General features: G+C 36.1%; 1 protein-coding gene across 2 annotated transcripts in view; it reads left to right on the forward strand.

Moving 5' to 3' along the window:
• LUZP2 (leucine zipper protein 2) overlaps positions 1-19,873 on the forward strand; it is a 294,610-nt gene that overhangs the window by 188,691 nt on the left and 86,046 nt on the right. For both annotated transcript variants that reach the window (XM_019631038.1, XM_019631037.1), the window contains exon 7: positions 3,090-3,152. In XM_019631038.1, the coding sequence (XP_019486583.1) occupies positions 3,090-3,152 (63 nt within the window). The remainder of the gene's footprint in view (positions 1-3,089; positions 3,153-19,873) is intronic.

The raw sequence follows: 19,873 nt of genomic DNA on the forward strand, positions 1-19,873 counted from the left end.
CTTTCTTTTTCTTTCTTTCTTTCTTTCTTTCTTTCTTTCTTTCTTTCTTTCTTTCTTTCTTTCTTTCTTTCTTTCTTTCTTCCTTCCTTCCTTCCTTCCTTCCTTCCTTCCTTCCTTCCTTCCTTCCTTCCTTTCTTCCTTTCTTTCAAGAGGAATTCTTGCTTTCCTTTTCCTTTACTCTGACACCACTCCAGGCAAAAATACGTCTTTTCAAAAATATCTGNGTGATTTCTCCTTCTAACATAATCATACAAAAATTAATGTTTTAGTAATGAATTCAAGTTATAAAGAAAAGTTTAAAATATATTCTATACATTCAGTATAAGTACCAAATTCATTAAAAAATGAACACACAAAACGGTTAAAATAAATTCTTTCTGGACTCATAAAAGATAAGAGCATAGGTTATGTGGAATAATAGAAGTGAAGTTAGGCAAATCACACATGTTACCTGCAGTAGTAATCTCTCATTCCTCATGGTCAACATTAGTTTAGAAAAAAAAAAAAGAAAAAAGAAAAAGAAAGTGTGTTTTCTGAGACACTGTCTGGCTATAAATGAGTCCTGGAAATCAGCTTGCAACAGCAGAGAAAAAATACTAATCAACAGTGCATTTGAAGTTGGAAAAGATAATAGAAGTAATCCTTTGCTGAAATCAGTAGCACCAAATTAAGAATAGTCATGAAAAGAAGGAAACGTCTTGGAGATGAAGTTCATACAACAAAAAGAGAGATGCTGAGCTTGAAATATCATAATTTTGGGTCACTTGGAAATCTTTGTGCGAGGAACAGCAGTATCGTAGTAAATGTGCAGTCCTGCAGTAGGAATACAAACTCAAGGGGCTGAGGGCTCAAGTGTGTTTTCCTTCCTAAGAGCCAGTACCAACCATATTCACACAACGATGAGTCTGATTTCTTATGCGTTATGTCATGCATTTCACTTTCACTAACTATATGAAGAAAAACAGGGTGCTTTTTTATGGCACTGGGAAAATAGGAACTATATAGTTTGTGAGAAACAACAAATTCTTGCTGCTTCTGGGTATAGAGTTTAATTGCATAAGCCTGAATTGTTAATATGTCAAACTCTCTCTCTCTCTCTCTTTATCTCTTTCTCTCCTTCTCTCTCTCTCTCCCTTCTTCCTCTTCCCTCCCTCTCATTACTCCCTTCCCCTCTCTACTTATCTCCTTCCTTCTTTCCTCCTTTTCTCATTTCTTTTCATTTTGCTTTCTTTTTCTTTTCTCTTATCAGCTTCCTGATTCAATAGATCACAAATTGCAGCTAGGTCATGATCAGGATGTCTGTGAGAAACTGTGTTTCTAATATTAGAACCTTACAGTGGTATGTCATTTATACTTTCAGTTTTATACTCTAATTGATGGTGCTTCCAACACGGGATAATGATTTAAGAATTATAGCACCATCATAACACAGTCTCCCACTTTACAAACTCTACCACCTTGTGGGGTTAGAAATATTCTGAATATAATAGGAAACTGCATCACAGTACACTTGCAGTTGGCTCAGTGGAGACATATACATTCAATATATGCTTGGAAAATTACAAAATTTCAAAAATAAAAGTGGACTTCATTTATTAGACAGGACTTTACATGAACAGAGTTTAACAGGAGATAATATTTAGTACCATGAGTATATTGTGTTTATGTACTATGACCAGCTACCATCAAAATTGAATTTTATTGACATATAATTTACATACAGGTAATCCCATTCAAGTATACAGTTTGATGGGTTTGATCAATATATATAGATATAGAACATATAGATAAGATACAGAACTATTACATTACCCCCAAAGTTCCCTCTTGCTATTTTATAATCTCCACGACCAACCCTCAGCCAATGTCAACTACTAATCTGATTTCTGTCTCTATTCTTTTTTTCTCTAGAATATCATATAAATGGTACTATACAAAATTAGCTTCTAGTGACTGGATTCTTTCCCATAGTATAATGTGTTTGAAATTCATCTATATTGTTACATGTCTCAGTATTTGGTTAGTTTTTAAAAATTGTTCAACAGTAGTATTCCATCTCATGGATTTACTGTAATTTGTTTACACTCACCAGTTAATAAACATGTGAGTTGTTTCTGGTATTTGGCTACTATGAATATAGATACTATAAACATTTATGTATATGTTATAATTTCTCTTGGGTGAATACCTAGAAAGATTTGCTGTATAATGCAGTATGTGTATGTTTAGCTTTACATGAAACTGCCAAACTGTTCCCCAAAGTGACTCTATTGTTTTACATCCCCACTCAACTATTGTTTCAATTATCATTATTTTCATGTGATAATATATTTGTGTCCTACTTCTACTGAGGAGTCAGAGCTGATAATCTTAAATGCAGAAAGACAGGTGACTAAAGTTCTCAAATTAGAATGTTTGAAATTGCGCCTGCTCTGAAAAAATGGGAATACATGAACATATTTCAATGCAGTAGCCAAACTTGTCTGCTGAGAGAGATTTCTTTGTGATAAGCACTATTACATTTGTAACAGTCTTCTTAAAAAAATCCATCCTTCTAAATGACAAATAGCCTTCACCTCAGCGTTTTAGCACTCTCAGTGAGTTAGTTTCTCGCCTCCCATCACATTTGCTTGTCACCTGCCTTCTCCTTGGACATACGTCAAATTTAAATTTTGTTGTCAATTTAAACTTATCTATATTTAATCTCACTTTAATGAATAGTCGAAATGAGCAGTGAAAACTGAGGCATACACTTGCAGAACAATATTTAGCATCTAAAATTGGATTATTGGCCATGCCTGGGTGACTAAAATACTTTGGGGGTTGGGGGAGGAACAATAAACCTCTTTTTAAAAAAATGTTACCTTTTGAACAATATGCTTCCTTAGAACAGGCTTTGGTTTTCTCTTCCTGCCTAGAGTAGCTGGACGTCCACCTCCCAAAATGGAGATTAAGACTTTCTGTTTCTCTTCCAGACTAGTTGGAATCTTTGGCAAAATTCATTTGTGTGCAGTCTGAAATAATTTTAATCTTCAAGTTTGAAAATATAGATGAAATTAAGGCACTCATCCATGTTTCTGCTCTTGCAGTCCAAAAAAATCCAGGCCCAGCTGAAGGAGCTTCGTTATGGGAAGAAGGATTTATTATTTAAGGTAAGCTCCTTTCTCCCTTCCCCGTCCAACTTGCTAGCTCAAAAAGTAAACTACCTGAAATATGACAGCCTCAATTTCCTGACTTTAATGAGAATTAGAGATGGATTTGACTGCATTTAAGATGCTTTCATTTTCTTGCCTACTTAATTCATGGAATTAAATGCAGATGTGGTTTCCTGGGTACATTCTTAATCAAAGGCAGGCATCATTACCAAGTATTAGAAGTCCCTCTGTAACCTTCAATTACTTTATTTCAACGTTGAGGAATATTGTCTTCTGGAATATTTATATTAAGGAGAACACACATGGCGCAAGTTTCCAGAGATGAAGTCTACTGGTGACCTACGTACGTTCTTTACTTCCAGTGATCCCACGTAAATCTCATTATTATTCAGTCTTCATACATAGTCGTTGTTGATTGATTTTGGTTATTGACACTTTTCTTTATAAGACTATCCAGCCAAGACCTATGCATAGTTAGACATCTACCACAAACTATGGATGTGATAGACTGAATAATGACCCCCCTCCCCCACATATTCACTTAGCAATCTCTGGACCCTGGTAATGTTAAATTTTTATGGCAAAGGAGACTTTGCAGATTCAATTAAGAATCTTGAGATGGGAAGATTATCCCAAATTAGCCAGGTACGTTCCAAATATAACAGCACACATCCTTATAAGAGCGAAACAAGAGGGCTAAATAAGAGGAAAGTCATGTGAACCCAGAAGCTGGGGGACAAAGCACAATGTAAAGGATTTCCCCCCTAGAGCCTCCAGAAAGATCCAGCCCTGCCAACACTTTGATTTTAATCTCATAAAATTCATTTTGGACTGCTGACTTCCCAAACTGTAACAGAATAAATCTGTGTTGTTTAAAGCCATGGTAGCTTGTTATAGCAGCAAGAGGAAATTAATACAGGTATTTTCTCTCTTGAGCGTGGGAAATAAGAGGCAGTTGCCTTTCATGGTGCTTGTGGTACATCTGCATTGGCAAATGCAGTAGCGTCATGGGATATTAAGCTCTTAGTAGTAGGAATAATAATTTGTTTTAATAAATAATAAGTGTAAATTACTTTGTATGTAATATTGCTTTTTAAAAATATTTCACCACAATGTTCCACCCCATGTACAAATGTCAGGTGTGAAGGGAGATAATTCCCTGTTTTATTTGGCAGTTGGAAAATCCTTCAGTTTTCCAGTGGAGACAATAAGAAATGATTTATCCCTCTTCTTTGGCACTTTCACTTCTAGTTAAGAGTCATGGAAAGGTGTTCCTATTATGACAACCAATATTTATTAAATACTCATTCCTTAATGATGAGTCACTACATCTTACCATTTGCTCTTTCACAAATATGCTTCCTGCCATTTCTTTGACCTCATTTATAAAAAGACATTCCCCAGAGCACCAGGGAAACAGTTAATTAATTCTTATTAATGCTTACTGATCCCTGCTTCTCAGCACTCTTCTCATTCTTTGTAATAAATAAATAAGATAAAAGTATGAAACAAAAGGCATTTGTCTGTCTAATCTTTCATACCGAGACTCTTGAGCTCAGGGTATCTTAACTCTTACATTCAGGTTGACCTTAACTGTTTGCAGTCAATAATAATAAATAATTGAAATTGGAAAAAAAAAGTGTGTATGCTTTTCTTTGCAAAGGAATGTCTCATTCTCTGTGAATTTGTTTAACTTAATAATATCAGAAATAGGGGCAACTGGTTAGTTCAGTTGGTTACAGCACAGTGCTCATAACATCAAAAGGTTGCTGGTTTGATCCCCACATGGGCCACTGAGATGTGCCCTCCACAACTAGATTGAAACAACTACTTGACTTGGAGCTGATGGGTCCTGGAAAAACACACTGTTCCTCAATAAAAATAAATAAATAATAATAATATCAGAAATATAATAAAGCAAGTCAATTTCCCTATAGCTTTAGGTATTTTAGGTATTTTAGGTATTAGTATGACAGATTTATGTAAAGATAGAAGATCATATGAGGCTTTTTAAATCGTTTGAATTTCATTTCTCAAATTGAAGAGCTCTAGAGAGAAAAGTAAGAAGAAAATGAGGAAACTCAATAATCTTCAGTGGTTTATTTACTCTGTAATATGATAGTTGTTGAATATAGATTAGTAATTCATCAGTTTTCAGAAATTAACAAAATGAGGTTTGTTGAAAATCTTTATGACTTGGAAACGAGACATCATTTGTAAGTCTTATAAGTGACATTATTCCATGCCACTTTAAGAGGAGCACTTATATATGAAATCAGGTGAATTGTGTATGAATAGACCATGAAGTTGCATAAATTAGGATGTCTTCAGTTTCTATTCCCCAAAAAGGCTGCTTAACAGAAGGATTTTTAATAACTAAAATAAGATGTCTGAAAGGTTGACAATTTTATAGCTTCTTCAGGAGCTAAACAATGTCAACGAGTCCCCAGAGATTTTCATTTATTGGGTCGTTGGAAAAGTCATGATACATGTTTGCAAGAGATGGTGCTAGTTCATTTTCGGAAGTACTAGAGTCATTCGCATCTATGTTATTGCTATGTCATTTGACAGCTGACAGTTGTAACTTCATTCTAAAAATAAATTGAGCAATTTGGTTGAATTTTGGAGATTTTACATGTAGAAGATGGAAGACTAAACTACATTTTTGCCATATTTTACTGTTTTACTTCCATAAAGGGAAGAACTTGTGTCAAGCTTGTGAAAAGTTGCGTAAAGTTTATGGTCACAATGCTCTAGAAGAACGTCAGTGCCAACGATGGTTCATGAAATTTGGTGCTGGTGATTTTGATCTCAGTGACGCTCCTTGGTCAGGGAGGCCCACCAAAGTTGATGATGACAAAATAAAGGCATTGATCGAGTCAAACCCATGTTACACGACACAAGAGATTGCAGAAATATTGAACATTCATCATTCAAGTGTTCACAACTACCTGAAGAAGCTGTGATATGTAAGAAAGCTCAATGTTTGGGTTCCGCGTGAACTCAAAGAAGTTCATTTGACAGAGCGTATAAGTATTTTCAATATACTCATTAAACGTGAGGAAAACGATCCTTTTTTGAAGCAACTGATAAGTGGTGATGAGAAGTGGATTGTTTACAACAATGTGGTGTGCAGTCTTGGTCCCAACATAATGATTCACCTCAAATGACATTGAAAGCAGACATTCATCAGAAAGAGCTTATGCTCTCAGTGTGGTGGGATTTTAAAGGTATCGTGTTTTTTGAGCTCCTACCAAGGAACCAAACAATCAGTTCGAATGTGTACTGTTGGCAATTGGACAGTTTGAATGAATCCATCATCCAGAAACGTCCAGAACTTGTTAATTGTAAAGGAGATGTGTTCCATTGCGACAACGCAAGACCACATGGGTTTGATCACCCTTCAAAAATGATTGGAGCTTGGATGGGATGTGGTGCCACACCCACCATACTCACCTTATCATGCGCCGTCAGACTTCTACTTGTTTCGCTTTCTTCAAAACTCCTTGCGTGGTATAACGTTCAACTCAGAGGAAGCTGTAAGTCAGCACCTTGTTCAGTTTTTTGCAAATAAAGACAGGTCCTTCTATGAATGAGGAATTATGAAGCTCACTGAAAGATGGCAAAAGGTTATTGAACAAAATGGGAAATATATCATTAAATGATCTTTGTTCTTTATATAAATAAATGACCTTTGAAAAACATAGACAAAATACGTCATGACTTTTCTGACAACCCAATATTTGTTTGTTTTTCTCACTTTCCATGTCACAATTCTCAATGTACTCACTTGTTCTACGCTTTGATTGCTTATCGTATCATGATAGTGACTAAAGGTCTACATGATCTCTTCATCCAACTGTGTACAAAGTCAGAGAAGAAGGGGGGGCTCTTGTCCTCAGTGTCATAATTTTTATAAAGGAGAAATTTTTTTGAGAAGTCTTCCCAAACTTAGTCATGTATCCATGCAAATGGCGATCTTAATGTTTTCAGCTTCTATTGTGAAATACTGCTTTTTGATATAAATTGACAAGAAAGTGGATTGTTGATAGGGAGACAACCAACAGTTTCCGCTATAATGTACTCATCCACTCATCTTGATGGCAGCAAACTTCTCTGAGTTGCTTACTTCTATAGCAACAGTTTACGTTTAGGTCTTGGGTAAACATATGTTAAATGAATGAATGGGTAAATGAATGAATGAATGAATACATAATGTGTATATATATATATACATATGAACATACATACATACATACATACATACATACATAGACATATCAGGACAGTAGATAGTAAAAACTGATGCATGTAACCCTAAAGCGTATGTGACTGCAGAAATTCATCCATGTACCTTTGTAAATGAGCCAACAAAATATTTTTGGTAACGTTTTGCTGAACCCTGAGATAGCAGTAAAAGATTCCTCTTCCAGTAGTTTACCTGATAATCTGTTCAATTTCGAATAGATTTGATGGGTTTTAGTAAAGGTAGGCTTTGCAGGAGCAATGCTTGCTGCTGAAGCATTTAAAAACAAGGGCATGTGCTGATAATTGCAAGACATGTTGATAAATTCAGGGTCCTTATTAATGTTTGATTCGGGAAGGCTGCCAGGAGCAGTAAATACTCTGTACTAAAAAGGAAGTGAACCCCTGCTATTAATTGCCCGGGATTTAAGTTTGTTTTTATTCTCCTTGATTGCACTTGGAGCTGATATTCTCTGGAACACTTACTCCATTTTGCTGCTCTCGTTTTACTTTTATATATACACTTCATTTTTTATTCCAAAAGTATTAATTTGCTCATTGGAGGCAAATTTAAAAATGTGTCAAAAAGTATAAAGCTGGGCCGGCCGAGTGGCGCGTTGGTTAAGAACTGGCTTGGGACTCCAGAGGGCCCCGGTTCGGATCCCACATATGAGGGCAAGTGACACTGCCCTCCACAGCTAAGATGCTGAACAACAGCTCAACCTGGAGCTGGGCCGGCGAGGGTGTAGGCTGCAGCCCCTGCTGCAGTGGGTTGCCATAAGCTATCGTGTGTAGCCAGGAGCCAGCGTGAGCAGCCAGCAGCTGCAGTGAGCGGCCGTCCAGAAGCCGGCGACTGATCTGCCTCACCTGGGAAGAGCGCAATGATGGTGCCAACTTGGGCCAGTGAAGCAACATCCTCCACAGCTAGACTGAAGAACAAAAGGACAGCAGTTTGTCTGTTCCCCTTCCCCCAATTCCCCAATAAAAATCTTTAAAAAAAAAAAAGTATAAAGCCAAAAGAAAACATTTAAAATCCCATCACCAAGAAAAAACGCACACTATTTTGAAATATTTCTACCTAGTTCCTTTTGTACTAGTTATAATCTGGCTTGTAATTAACATATACATGTTACTATATTATATATTATATATGATATAGTGATTTTTCACATAATTTTAAAACATAAAGATATCCTTCAATTATGTTTTCTTCAAAATTTAAGTGATAACTTTCCATGATATGTGCATGCCCAAAATGACAACTTTTTCCATATAAATATTGTACATTCATATGTATATGTGTGTATTATCATTTTAGTTTACACTAGTATAAAAATGCTTTCTTATTTTTAGCTTAAAGTATAGTTTTTATTGAACATGTATCTAACTAAAACAATTCACTAAAATTGCTTGAAAATGTTAAATCTTAAAGATACCTAGTACAAGGGCCGGCCGAGTGGCTCAGTTGGTTAAGAGCTCGCTCAAGAGCTTGAGCTCTGAGCAACAGCGGTTCGATTCCCAGCCCGAGCTGAGCAGCCGCTGAGCTGCCAACAGGTGGCAGGATGGCTCAGCTTAAAAAAAATTAATTAATTAAAAAAAAAAGATACCTAGTGCACATTACCTTTTTTTTTTGGATTTGGATATTTTATAACTTTATTGATGAATAATTGACAAATATAATAGCATATATTTAAAGTATATAACATGATGATTTGATGTACATATACATTGTGGAATGATTACTAAGGTCAAGATAGTTAACATATCCATCACCTCACAAAGTTAGCTCTTATTGTTTTGTGTCTATGGTGAGAATGATTTAGTTCTACTCTCAGCAACTTTGAATTGTACAAAAAAAATGACTATTAGCTATAGTCATCATGCTATACATTTGATCCTCAGAAGATATTCTTCTTAGAAGTGCCAATTTGTATGCTTTGACACCCATCACCCCATCCTTCCCTCCTTCCGCACTCTGGCGACCACCATTCTATTCTGTTCTTATGATTTTTTTTGGGGGGGTTGGTTGTTTGTATGTGTATTTTAAGATTCCATGTATTCTATATATAAATGATATATACAGTATTTGTCTTTGTCTGGTTTATTTCACTCAGCCTCATGACCTCCAGGTCCAACCATGTTGTCACAAATAGCAGAATTTCTTTGTATTATGTCTGAATGATATTTCATTGTGTATATATATACATACCACATTTTCTTTATTCATTTATCCATTGAAGGGCATTTAGGTTGATTTCTAATTTCTAGTATATTGGCTATTGTGAATAATGCTACAATGTACATGACTCTGCAGGTATCTCATTGAGATACTGATTTTAATTCCCTCAGATATATACACAGGATTGGCATTGCTGGATCACATGGTAGTTCTACTTTTAATTCTTTGAGAAACTAACATACTGTTTTCCATAAGAGTTGCACCAATTTACATTCACACCAGTAGTATATAAGGATTCCCTTTTCTCTGAATCCTCATCAACATATGTTATCTTTTGTCTTTTTGATAAAAGCCATTCTAACAGGTCAGACATTATATCTCATTGGGGTTTAATTTTCATTTCCATAATGATTAATAAGGTTGAGCACCTTTTTGTATACCTGTTGACCATTTGTATGTCTTGTTTGGGGAAAAAAAAATTCTGTTCAGGTCCTTTGCCAATTTTTGAAATGGATTATTTTATTTGCTTTCCTGCTATTTCATTGTATGAGTTCTTTATATATTTTGGATATTAACGCCTTATCAGTTATATGGTTTGCAAATGTTTTCTTCCATTTTGGAGGTTGCTTTTTAAATTTATTTATTGTTTCCTTTCAGGTACAGTAGTTCTTTAGTTTGAAACATTTCTGCTGGTTTATTGTACTTTTCATTACCTTTGTTTTTGTTTCTTACCCAGGAAATCATAGCCAAGAACAGTGTCAATAATATTTTTTCCGTATGTTTTATTCTAGGGCTTTTATGGTTTCAGGTCTTACTTTTAAGTCTTTAATCCACTCTTTGTTAATTTTTGTAAGTGGTGTAAGCTTCATTCCTTTTTTTTTTAATATAAGGAATTTTTTTTTAAAGATTTTTATTGGGAAATTGGGGGAAGGGGAACAGACATGTTGCTGTCATTTTGTTCTTCAATCTAGTTGTGGAGGAAGTTGCTTCACTGGCCCAAGCTGGCACCATCATTGCGCTCTTCCCAGGCGAGGCAGATCAGTCACCAGCTTCTGGACGGCCGCTCACTGCGGCTGCTGGCTGCTCACGCTGGCTGCTGGCTATACATGGTGGCCCATGGCAACCTACCTGCCGTCGCCGGTGACTCACGGCAGCCCAGCTCCAGGTCAAGCTGTTGTTCAGCATCTTAGCTGTAGAGAGCAGTGTCACTGGCCCTCATATGTGGGATCCGAACCAGGGCCCTCTGGTATCCCAAGCCAGCTCTTAACCAACACGCCACTCAGCCGGCCCATAAGCTTCATTCTTTTGCATCTGTCTGTCCAGTTTTGCCAGCACCATTTATTAAAGAGATTATCCTTTCCCCATTGTACATTTTTAGTGTCCTTGTCAAAAATAGGGATCAGTTGTAGCACATATTGAATATCCCATCTTGCTTTGTCCTCTGGTACTTAAGAACTCTTTGTCTATGTCCCGACCTTAGGTTTCAGTTGGATAGACTTTTTATTTTGTTCCCAATATCCATCCTTTTCCCCACATTCCAGTGTTCTGAGACACTCAATTCAGATGCTTCTATTTGTTTTATGGAAACAACTATGACATATTAGGTCTCCAGTGAAGGATGCTTTTTTTTATTATCTGTTATTTATTGAATAAAATCAATTTAATAATACCATGTGTCATTCACTGTTTGAAATAAAATGATGAATTAATTAAATTACTGCTTATGAGCTTTTTAGTAGTCTAGTGATAAAATAATGCCTTATGTGCCATATATATATATATATATAAATGTATGTATTAACATTTTATACTGACCCAGTACATTATTTCATTTGATCCTTATTATAATCCCATGAGACAGAAGTTGTAGGATTCACTTTACAATGAGGGAACTGAGGCCTTGAGAAGTTTGACACTTACTCAAGGTCACCAAAATATTTATTTGCAAAGCAAATTTATTAACAGATGGAAACCATCATTGTTCTATTTACTTATTGATTTTAAATTGAACGTACTTGTGAGAGTATAATGGATTGAGTCTATTTGACAGGAATTTATAGTTATTCCTTTGGTAACTATTTCTATAACATGTGTTTATACCATTGTATCAAAATTCTGACAATATTTCTGGCATGTTTGGTGATAGGCCAGATGCACCATTTCTTCTGAAACTCAGACATCAAAATGGCATAGGTTCTCATTGGTATTTTCTCTAGAAAACAGGTGTGTTCAACTCAGTGTCTCCACCGTTGTCTACTCCTAAAAACAAGAATATTGCCTCATGAATTTCCACGTATGGATACCAAGTATCAAATTATTTTCTGATGATTTGAGTCTTCTATAAGGGAATTTTATGTAGCAGTTGCCTCTTAATTTTTAAACCCTTGTGTAATTTAAGATAATTTCTGTACATCTGTCTCTCATCAACTTACATTTATCTCATTCACATGTTAAACCATTTTTTTTTAATGAACAAAGCATTTTCAGTGCCATTCATTTGCTGTGTGTCAATTTATATCCAGTTAAATGAGCTTTGGCTCTAAAAGTGAAGGCACCTTGCAGAATGGTTAGAGGAGTAACTGATTTTACTTCCTTCCATGATTCAACAAACTTTAAGGCTTTCAAAACATTCATTTGTGCCTTCACAATAATTTGATGAATCAGTCAGGGCAGGTAATGATGTCACTTCTTCATGGATCAGAAAAACAAGACCTAGAGAAGTTAAAAGACTTCCCTGAAATCATAGCACTAGTAAGTGGCAGAGTTTAATTCTATTTTGTCTTTTGACTTTACTATATAACATTTTCCCCAGTTAAATTCCTACTTTGTATCTTACAATGATTTATAGATTATACTTTTAAGAAATATTTCCTAATATACTCAAGGGTCTAAAGGGAAAACATGCATAGCTGGAAATACTTGGTGGCTTAAAAAAAAAAGCATAATATATGTTGGTAACCATCTTTGATGCTTCCATGCTTAAAATACAAAAGCCAACTAGCTTCACTTATTTTTTTCATTATTTACCAGGTAATGGAATAGATATGCAGAGTTTAAAAGGACACATATGTTTCTTGTCAGAAATCATGGTGATTTTAAATTTAATACATGTTAATTTTTTTCCAAAAACATTGGGAATATCCCAAATACTGACAATCACTAAAAATACAGAACTTTTTTTAAAGAAATCACATTCAGAGTTCAAAAGTGACTTACCTATTATTGTACAACTTCGATCTAAGTCTCCTGACTCATGTTTATTAATTTGTTCAAAATTGTTGATTATGTGTTATCTATCAGGCACTGAGCTGAGTGTTTTATTTTTATTTTATTTTATTTTTTCCATTTGACCAACATTCCTGATTCCTGCATGCTTTAGCATGGTTTTTGAAGTCAATGGATGCATTTTGGGAAGATATTGACTCCTCAGAATGTTTTCATTATTTTATAGGATTCTTGGATAGGAGCTTGTATAATTTATCAGATTATCAAATGGCCTCTAAGCATCCAAAGTTTAACAACTTAAGAACCACTGCTTTCGTTTTGACCCTCACCTTCTGCCATTCTAGGTACTTTTAGGGAATGGTAAGCAAGCTTTCTCAGGCTGTTATTGGGCACACCATGCTTTTCCCAAGTTTCTGTCTTTGTATTTCTTATTCTATTTACTTATGAGAAAACTAAGGTGTACTCTATAGCTTTCAGGTTAATTGTTTTGTTAGAATTAATTGTTAGAAAATGTTTATAATTTAAAATAATGTTTTTTAAATGTACCGTATTAACCACATTTTACCACTACTTCCATATTTGGGGAAAAAAAATGTTGTGATATATCACATACGAAAACAAACATTTTAAATGGTTCAAGCCAGATATTGTAAATACATTTTAAAAAGTAGATATCTGTGTGTGTCCCCAACCCACACCCCGAGTCTATTCCATACCTGATAATGGGTCATGGCCTTTTCCCACTAAGCTTGGATCTAGCCTCAAAATCACACTCATGCCAAGATTTGAAACAACTCCTAAAAGTTAGTGACAGTGGGTACTCAAGATAAACCTGTTTCCATCCTGAATGAGCCCTAAATACTTTGCCTGTAGGAAGTCTTTGATCTCTAGAGAGCTACTCTTGCAAGGTTTGCTCACCACTGTCTTACTGTTGCAGTAAATAATAATCATTATATATTTGCAAAGTCATTGTGAAGAAGTGGTCTATATACTAAGGAATGTTAAAGAATAAGATTCACAAGTGGGAATCTTTGTGCAGAAAATAAAAATGAAGACAATTAACTTTAGACAGGCCCCAGAATATTTCTCCTTGGGCCTCATAGGGTGAGGGGGACCTTAAATTCCTGAACTTCCTTACCTATTCTTGTCCTGTTTATTATGTAGCATGGCTTAGTGTGCGTTGGTTTAGCAAGCTGTCCTCTCACTGAGAGGGGCCCCAGCCTTTACTAGGTTCAGCTGACTTTGCACATTCCCTTGCTTGGAGTATATATAGAGCAGTGGCGCCATCGTGAGACCTTCGGGGGAAATCTCTCTCCTTCACTCTCCTTGTGGGACTTGCCTGGGATACAACCAATTCAGTTCCAAGCACAACAGCTGCCAACTCCATTCACTGGTTTCTTTAGGTCCTAATATGCTTCTAGTTTCAGTACATTAAAATATGTATATAATTTTTATTTCAATGTGAGACATCTTCAGTTTCTTCTGAGCACACTACAAGTTCAACACGTGTTTCTGACCAGAACTCAGATTCTAAAATTATCAATTAGAAATGGTGGCCTGTTGTAGAGTCAAATTGAGCACCCCAGAAGTACTGCTCAGGAACATACAACATATTCAAGTAGCTTTAATCTCTAATTAAAATGTAAAACAATTGCAGTAGTGTCTATTTTATAGATATATAATGCATAATGAAAATAAAGAACAGTGAAAAAAACATACAATAATTTAACTCATTATACAATTTTTTAAAGATTTTTATTGGGGAATTGGGGGGATGGGAACAGTGCTGGGGAATTGGGGGAAGGGGAACAGACAAGTTGCTGTCTGTTCTTCAATCTAGTTGTGGAGGACGTTGCTTCACTGGCCCAAGTTGGCACCATCATTGCGCTCTTCCCGGGTGAGGCAGATCAGTCGCTGGCTTCTGGATGGCCGCTCACTGCGGCTGCTGGCCACTCATGCTGGCTGCTGGCTACACATGGTAGACCATGGCAACCCACTGCCACAGGGGCTGCAGCCTACGCCATCCCCAGTGACCCACGGCAGCCCAGCTCCAGGTTGAGCTGTTGTTCAGCATCTTAGCTGCGGAGGGCAGTGTCATTGGCCCTCACATGTGGGATCTGAACCAGGGTCCTCTGGCGTCCCAAGCCAGTTCTTAACCATCGCGCCACTTGGCCATCCCATTATACAATTTTTTAAAATACCTTCTTTTCCATATTCCTTACCTTAATGATTATGCCAATTAATATTTCAGAAAACAAGAGCAAGCAATTGTTTTTCCTTTGAATACTTCTTTTTTGGCAATGCATTTAAATATTATCTTTCATCATGACAGGAGACATTTCAGAAGAACATTCATGGATTTGCTTGATTTATTTCACGTCATTCCATTGCTGCTACTCAGTTAATACGGTGTTTATAAATCTATGCATAATAAAAGAGGAAAAGCCAATTACTGCTGAAGGTAATTGCATAGAAAGCTGATGCAATGGACATTTAGAGGAATTTTAAAAAGGAGAGTTCTCCATAAACTTCATAGTTTACAGAAAGGAATGTTCAGCCTGTGAGGGCCAGAGCAGAATCCCTAAGTAGTATTGGGTTGTTGGAAAAGTCATGACACATTTTTGCAACGAAAACCATAGAAAAAGTATGTTATGGCTTTTCTGACAACCCGATACATTCTGGGAGTCTTTCACTATGACAGCCCTACCTCTTCAATGACTGTCCCTGACACATCTCTGAAAGGGAGACTGCACGTATCTCAGTCTCTGCTGTTGTCATTTGGACTTAACTAACGTTGAGAAACAAGTCCAATTAAGTTATCACATCAATTTTCAACAACATAGAACCTTCCTGTTAGAGGGGTCCTATAACTCCTTTGATTTTAGTCTCTTGTATGATATTGGCTAATCTCCCTCACAGCGTTGCCTCTGATGATAGATGTTCAGCGATTAAGGTTCACAACATTCCAAGATAGGTTTTATCCCTTCTCACAGAATTCTAGCTGTTGAAGACTTTTTATCCCTTCTCACAGAATTCTGGCTGTTGTAGATTCCCGTTCTCAATCCTGATAATGGTTGATTTTTTTTATATGCTATCTGATTCCCAGATATGTCAGGTTCATATCTCTAAAGGAATGTGTGTTTTCCCACATCTTGTTTTAATTCCTTCTTTATTCTTTGTCTCTATTTGCCCTTTCTATTCTCTATGTGCACTCTTCTAAGACCCCTTCAGAAGGAAGATTTGAGTTCATGGTATAATTGTTTTTCAGTCCTAGGAACACTGTGGTATTAGCCAAGAGTGGAACTCAATGTATTGCTAATGGTGAAATAAACTGGGAGGTGAGGTGGAGTGAGGTAGGCAGCGGTAATCATTTCAGGGCTCTGAATTCATGCTACTATAGATTTCCTGTTCAATTCTAGCTGTTAACAATGATACCCTGCTTTAACCAATGAGAATGTTCTGCTTGGAGTTTCTTAATTTTAACATGTGTAAGGAGCACCTGTGTATCTTGTTAAATGGATGGTCTGGTTCAGTAGGTCTCAGGTGGGGCTTGAGATTCTGCCTTTCAAACAAGCCCCAACAGAGTGCTGACGATGATGAATTATGGGCCACACTTTAAATTGCAAGGCCCTAGGCATTTAATTAATCTGATGTGAAAGGGTTTGGTGTTTTCCTTTTTTTAAATTTAAAACTCTATGAACTTTAGTGTAGTAGTAAGAGCCAGCATTTGACATCGGGTGATCGGAGTTCCCTTTCACCCCTTTCACTTAAATTACTAGTGTTGCATTTGCACATGGACCTCTGAAAGAGGATATTTGCATTTATTATTTAACATCTTTTTTCCCCTTATTGCAGCTGACATTGTTCAACAGGCATAAAAAAAAAAACAAAGCTGGATGACAAATTGCCCTGCCCTCAGTGTAGTAAGGGAGACAGGCTAATTTATACTTAATTTCAATACAACATGGCAGGTGTTTTATAAGTACTTCATCTACCACTCATGAGTAAGGGATCAGTGAGAGGAGAGTCCAAGATCAGTAAGGTTATTACTACATTAGGACAATCTTTGTGGAAGAGTGGCATTAGATTTCACCTTGAAGGCATTGCACCAAAGTCTACACCTGGTAGGTACTCAGTAAATATGGTAGAAAGGACAGGAAGAGAAAGGAAGGAAGGGGTCAATGAGTAAATGAGGAATGCTGTCTTCACTGAGAAAACATTCACCAAAGGTAGGGTGATTTGAACATTCATTACTATTTAACAAATTGTCATAGCATAGGAACTTGCCGAAAAGTATGGTACATGTGAAAAGAGGTAAGAGAAGAGATTGGGAATGCAGGATGGTGCCAACTTATGAGGGGCATTAATAGTGATGCTAATAATTGTTAGAGAAAAGTACCAATATTTTTATAAATAGTGCTCCTCTTTGTTTATGAGGGGAAGTTTCAAGCTCCTGCTGGCTTCTACGTGGAAACCAGCTTCCCTCTCTGATTTGTTCTCCTCCTATGGGTCCTGGGATGATTATCTTTCCCATCACTGAGCACATGCTGGTAACAACCTGACACCATGTACACGTAGGTGGTTCTGACTGATCAGGAGGCCCACAGGTTCTGGTCCTGCTTCTGTTTTCATTTTCTTTTACCAGTTACTAACTTAAATGTCTTTACTTTAAAGCGAATATAGGACAAAAGGACAGAGAAATGAAGCTGGTGATATAGAAATATTATTCTCAGAAAATAGATCTTCCGAAACCACATCACAATCTAATATTTTCATACTTTAATAAGCAATGTAATGAGACTGGAAACTATTGCTACTTAATGGGGTATAAAACTTTTCTCATTTAAAGTTATCTACGAGGCTGTGAAAGGAGAGGTAAACTCGAATATTCTGTCTAATAAAGGAAAAGAATGGGAGTCTTTGTATTGGTTTCACCTATTTCAGACATTTGTGAAGCCTGTGTTTTATTCAAAACTAGACATGTTCTCTTTATCTCCAATCCATACAAGAGGCAGAACCATGCAGCACTTAAAAGCAAAGACTGGATCCAGACCTCTGTCCATTTCAGTAGAGACTTGGAGATGAGTGAACATAGGTCTGTTTTTTCTCATTTGCAAAATGAGTTTAATGTTAGCTTCTATATCGTACAGTTCTTTCGAGAATCTAATGAGTTGATACAAGTAAATTATAAACTTACAATAGTCTTAACACCTATTAATTACACAAGCATTAGCTATTATTATTAAAAAAAAGGTAAAAACTTTACTTTCTTTTGATCATACACGTATTTTGATAACCAAGTGTTTTGGGTTCTGAAGGAAGCTTGGCTAAAATCCAGGCTCTTCCTATCTGAAGTAAGTTGCATGGACTCTCTAACCTATTTCCCACCTGCAATTTGGAAATCATCACATGCTACAGAAGTGGTATGTGCACAGATAGTGGTGTGAACCCGCCACTGGAGGCACCTGGCAAATGTCCGTTGCTGTCATGTTCCCTTCCAGTTTGGTTTTTGGAAACATATACAGAAAGAAATAGAAGGATAAACTTTTTATCCCCCTTTTTCACATTGCTCATAGGCAAGCCTGAGAGAGGATTGAGAGGAACTGTTATGTTTTGATAAGAGGGATGTAAATGGAATCCACAGGGTGAATCTCACTGGGCTCAGAAGCGTGAATTCTCTCATTATCTCAATGAAAATGTGGAAAGCCACTTTCTTTCCAGCATCCTTGTATGCAGGGGCTGTGGTTCCCTGAGGCATTGGCTGTCCCTACGTTCTATTTCGTAACTCTAGCTAGCTTTCTCTCGTAACATACTTGGGCTTTACTTAATGCTAATCAGGATTTTCCAAAACAGTGGTAGGGTTTTCAATCACAATTGTATACAATAAATTATAGCATTCCTTATTTTTGAAGTTTCACCTGTTTACTCCTTCGCGTGAGAGAAAAGTATGTTACTCAAAGACTCTAATTGCACAAATGAAAATAGTAATACTAGCCTGCAAGTTAGAGCTAATCAGCTAGGCTTAAGCAGAAATGAATGCATTCAATACATGTTTCTCAAATAACTTCTATGTGTCAGTCATGGGGTTAGGTGCAGTTTATATAGCAGTAAATAATCCAAATGTCACACTTTCTATAGGGTGTTTATGGCTATTTCAGATAAGTGGAGACTTATGGGTATTGCCCAGTGTTCCAAAGCACCACCATTTGGAATCTTTGTTTTTGTAGTCGAACCTCCCACACACCCTGGTTCCCCACCAGAAAGAAAATGTTTATTCGTTCATTCATTCATTCATTCATTTTAAAATCGGTTCTATTGAGGTATATTTTTATTCAATAAAATTAATCATTTAAATTGAATGATTTGTTGAATTTTGGCATATATATGTATATATGTACGTATATGTGTATATATGTATAAATGTATATATACGTGTGTGTTTGTGTGTGTGTATATATATGTATATACACACGTATAGTGTAATTGTCAATATAATCAAGACATAACATTTCTATAATTAAAAAAGAAAGTTACCTTGGGCCCCATTGCAGTCACTCCCTCTTCCAAATCTAAAACTCTTGTTTTGCCTTTTCTAGCATGTCATAGAAATAGAAACACTCATTATAGTGCTTTTGAATTTTTATTCATGTTGTTGCATCTGTCAGTCATTTGTTTCTTTCCAATTTCATGTCATCTAATTTCATTTGGTTGTTTCCAGTTTGGGATTATTATGAATAATGCCATTATGAACACTCACACAGAGGTCTTTGTATGGACATATATTTTTGTTTTTCATGGATAAACCTTGGAAGAGAATAGTTAGGTCATATGGTAAATATGTTTAATTTTATGAGAAACTGAAAAATTGTTTCTAAATTGAATGTACCATTGTATCCTCTTCAGGCAAGTATAAGAGATCTACGTTAATTTCTTTCCTGCCAATATTTACTTTGATCATTCTTAAATTTTAACCTAGTGCATGTGAAATAGTAGAGCATATGGTTATAATTTGCATTTTCCTAAAATTACTGATGCTGAATACTTTTCACATACTGATTTACATTTGTAT

The sequence above is a fragment of the Hipposideros armiger genome, unplaced genomic scaffold, assembly GCF_001890085.2.
Source record: "Hipposideros armiger isolate ML-2016 unplaced genomic scaffold, ASM189008v1 scaffold_978, whole genome shotgun sequence".
NCBI lineage: Eukaryota > Metazoa > Chordata > Mammalia > Chiroptera > Hipposideridae > Hipposideros > Hipposideros armiger.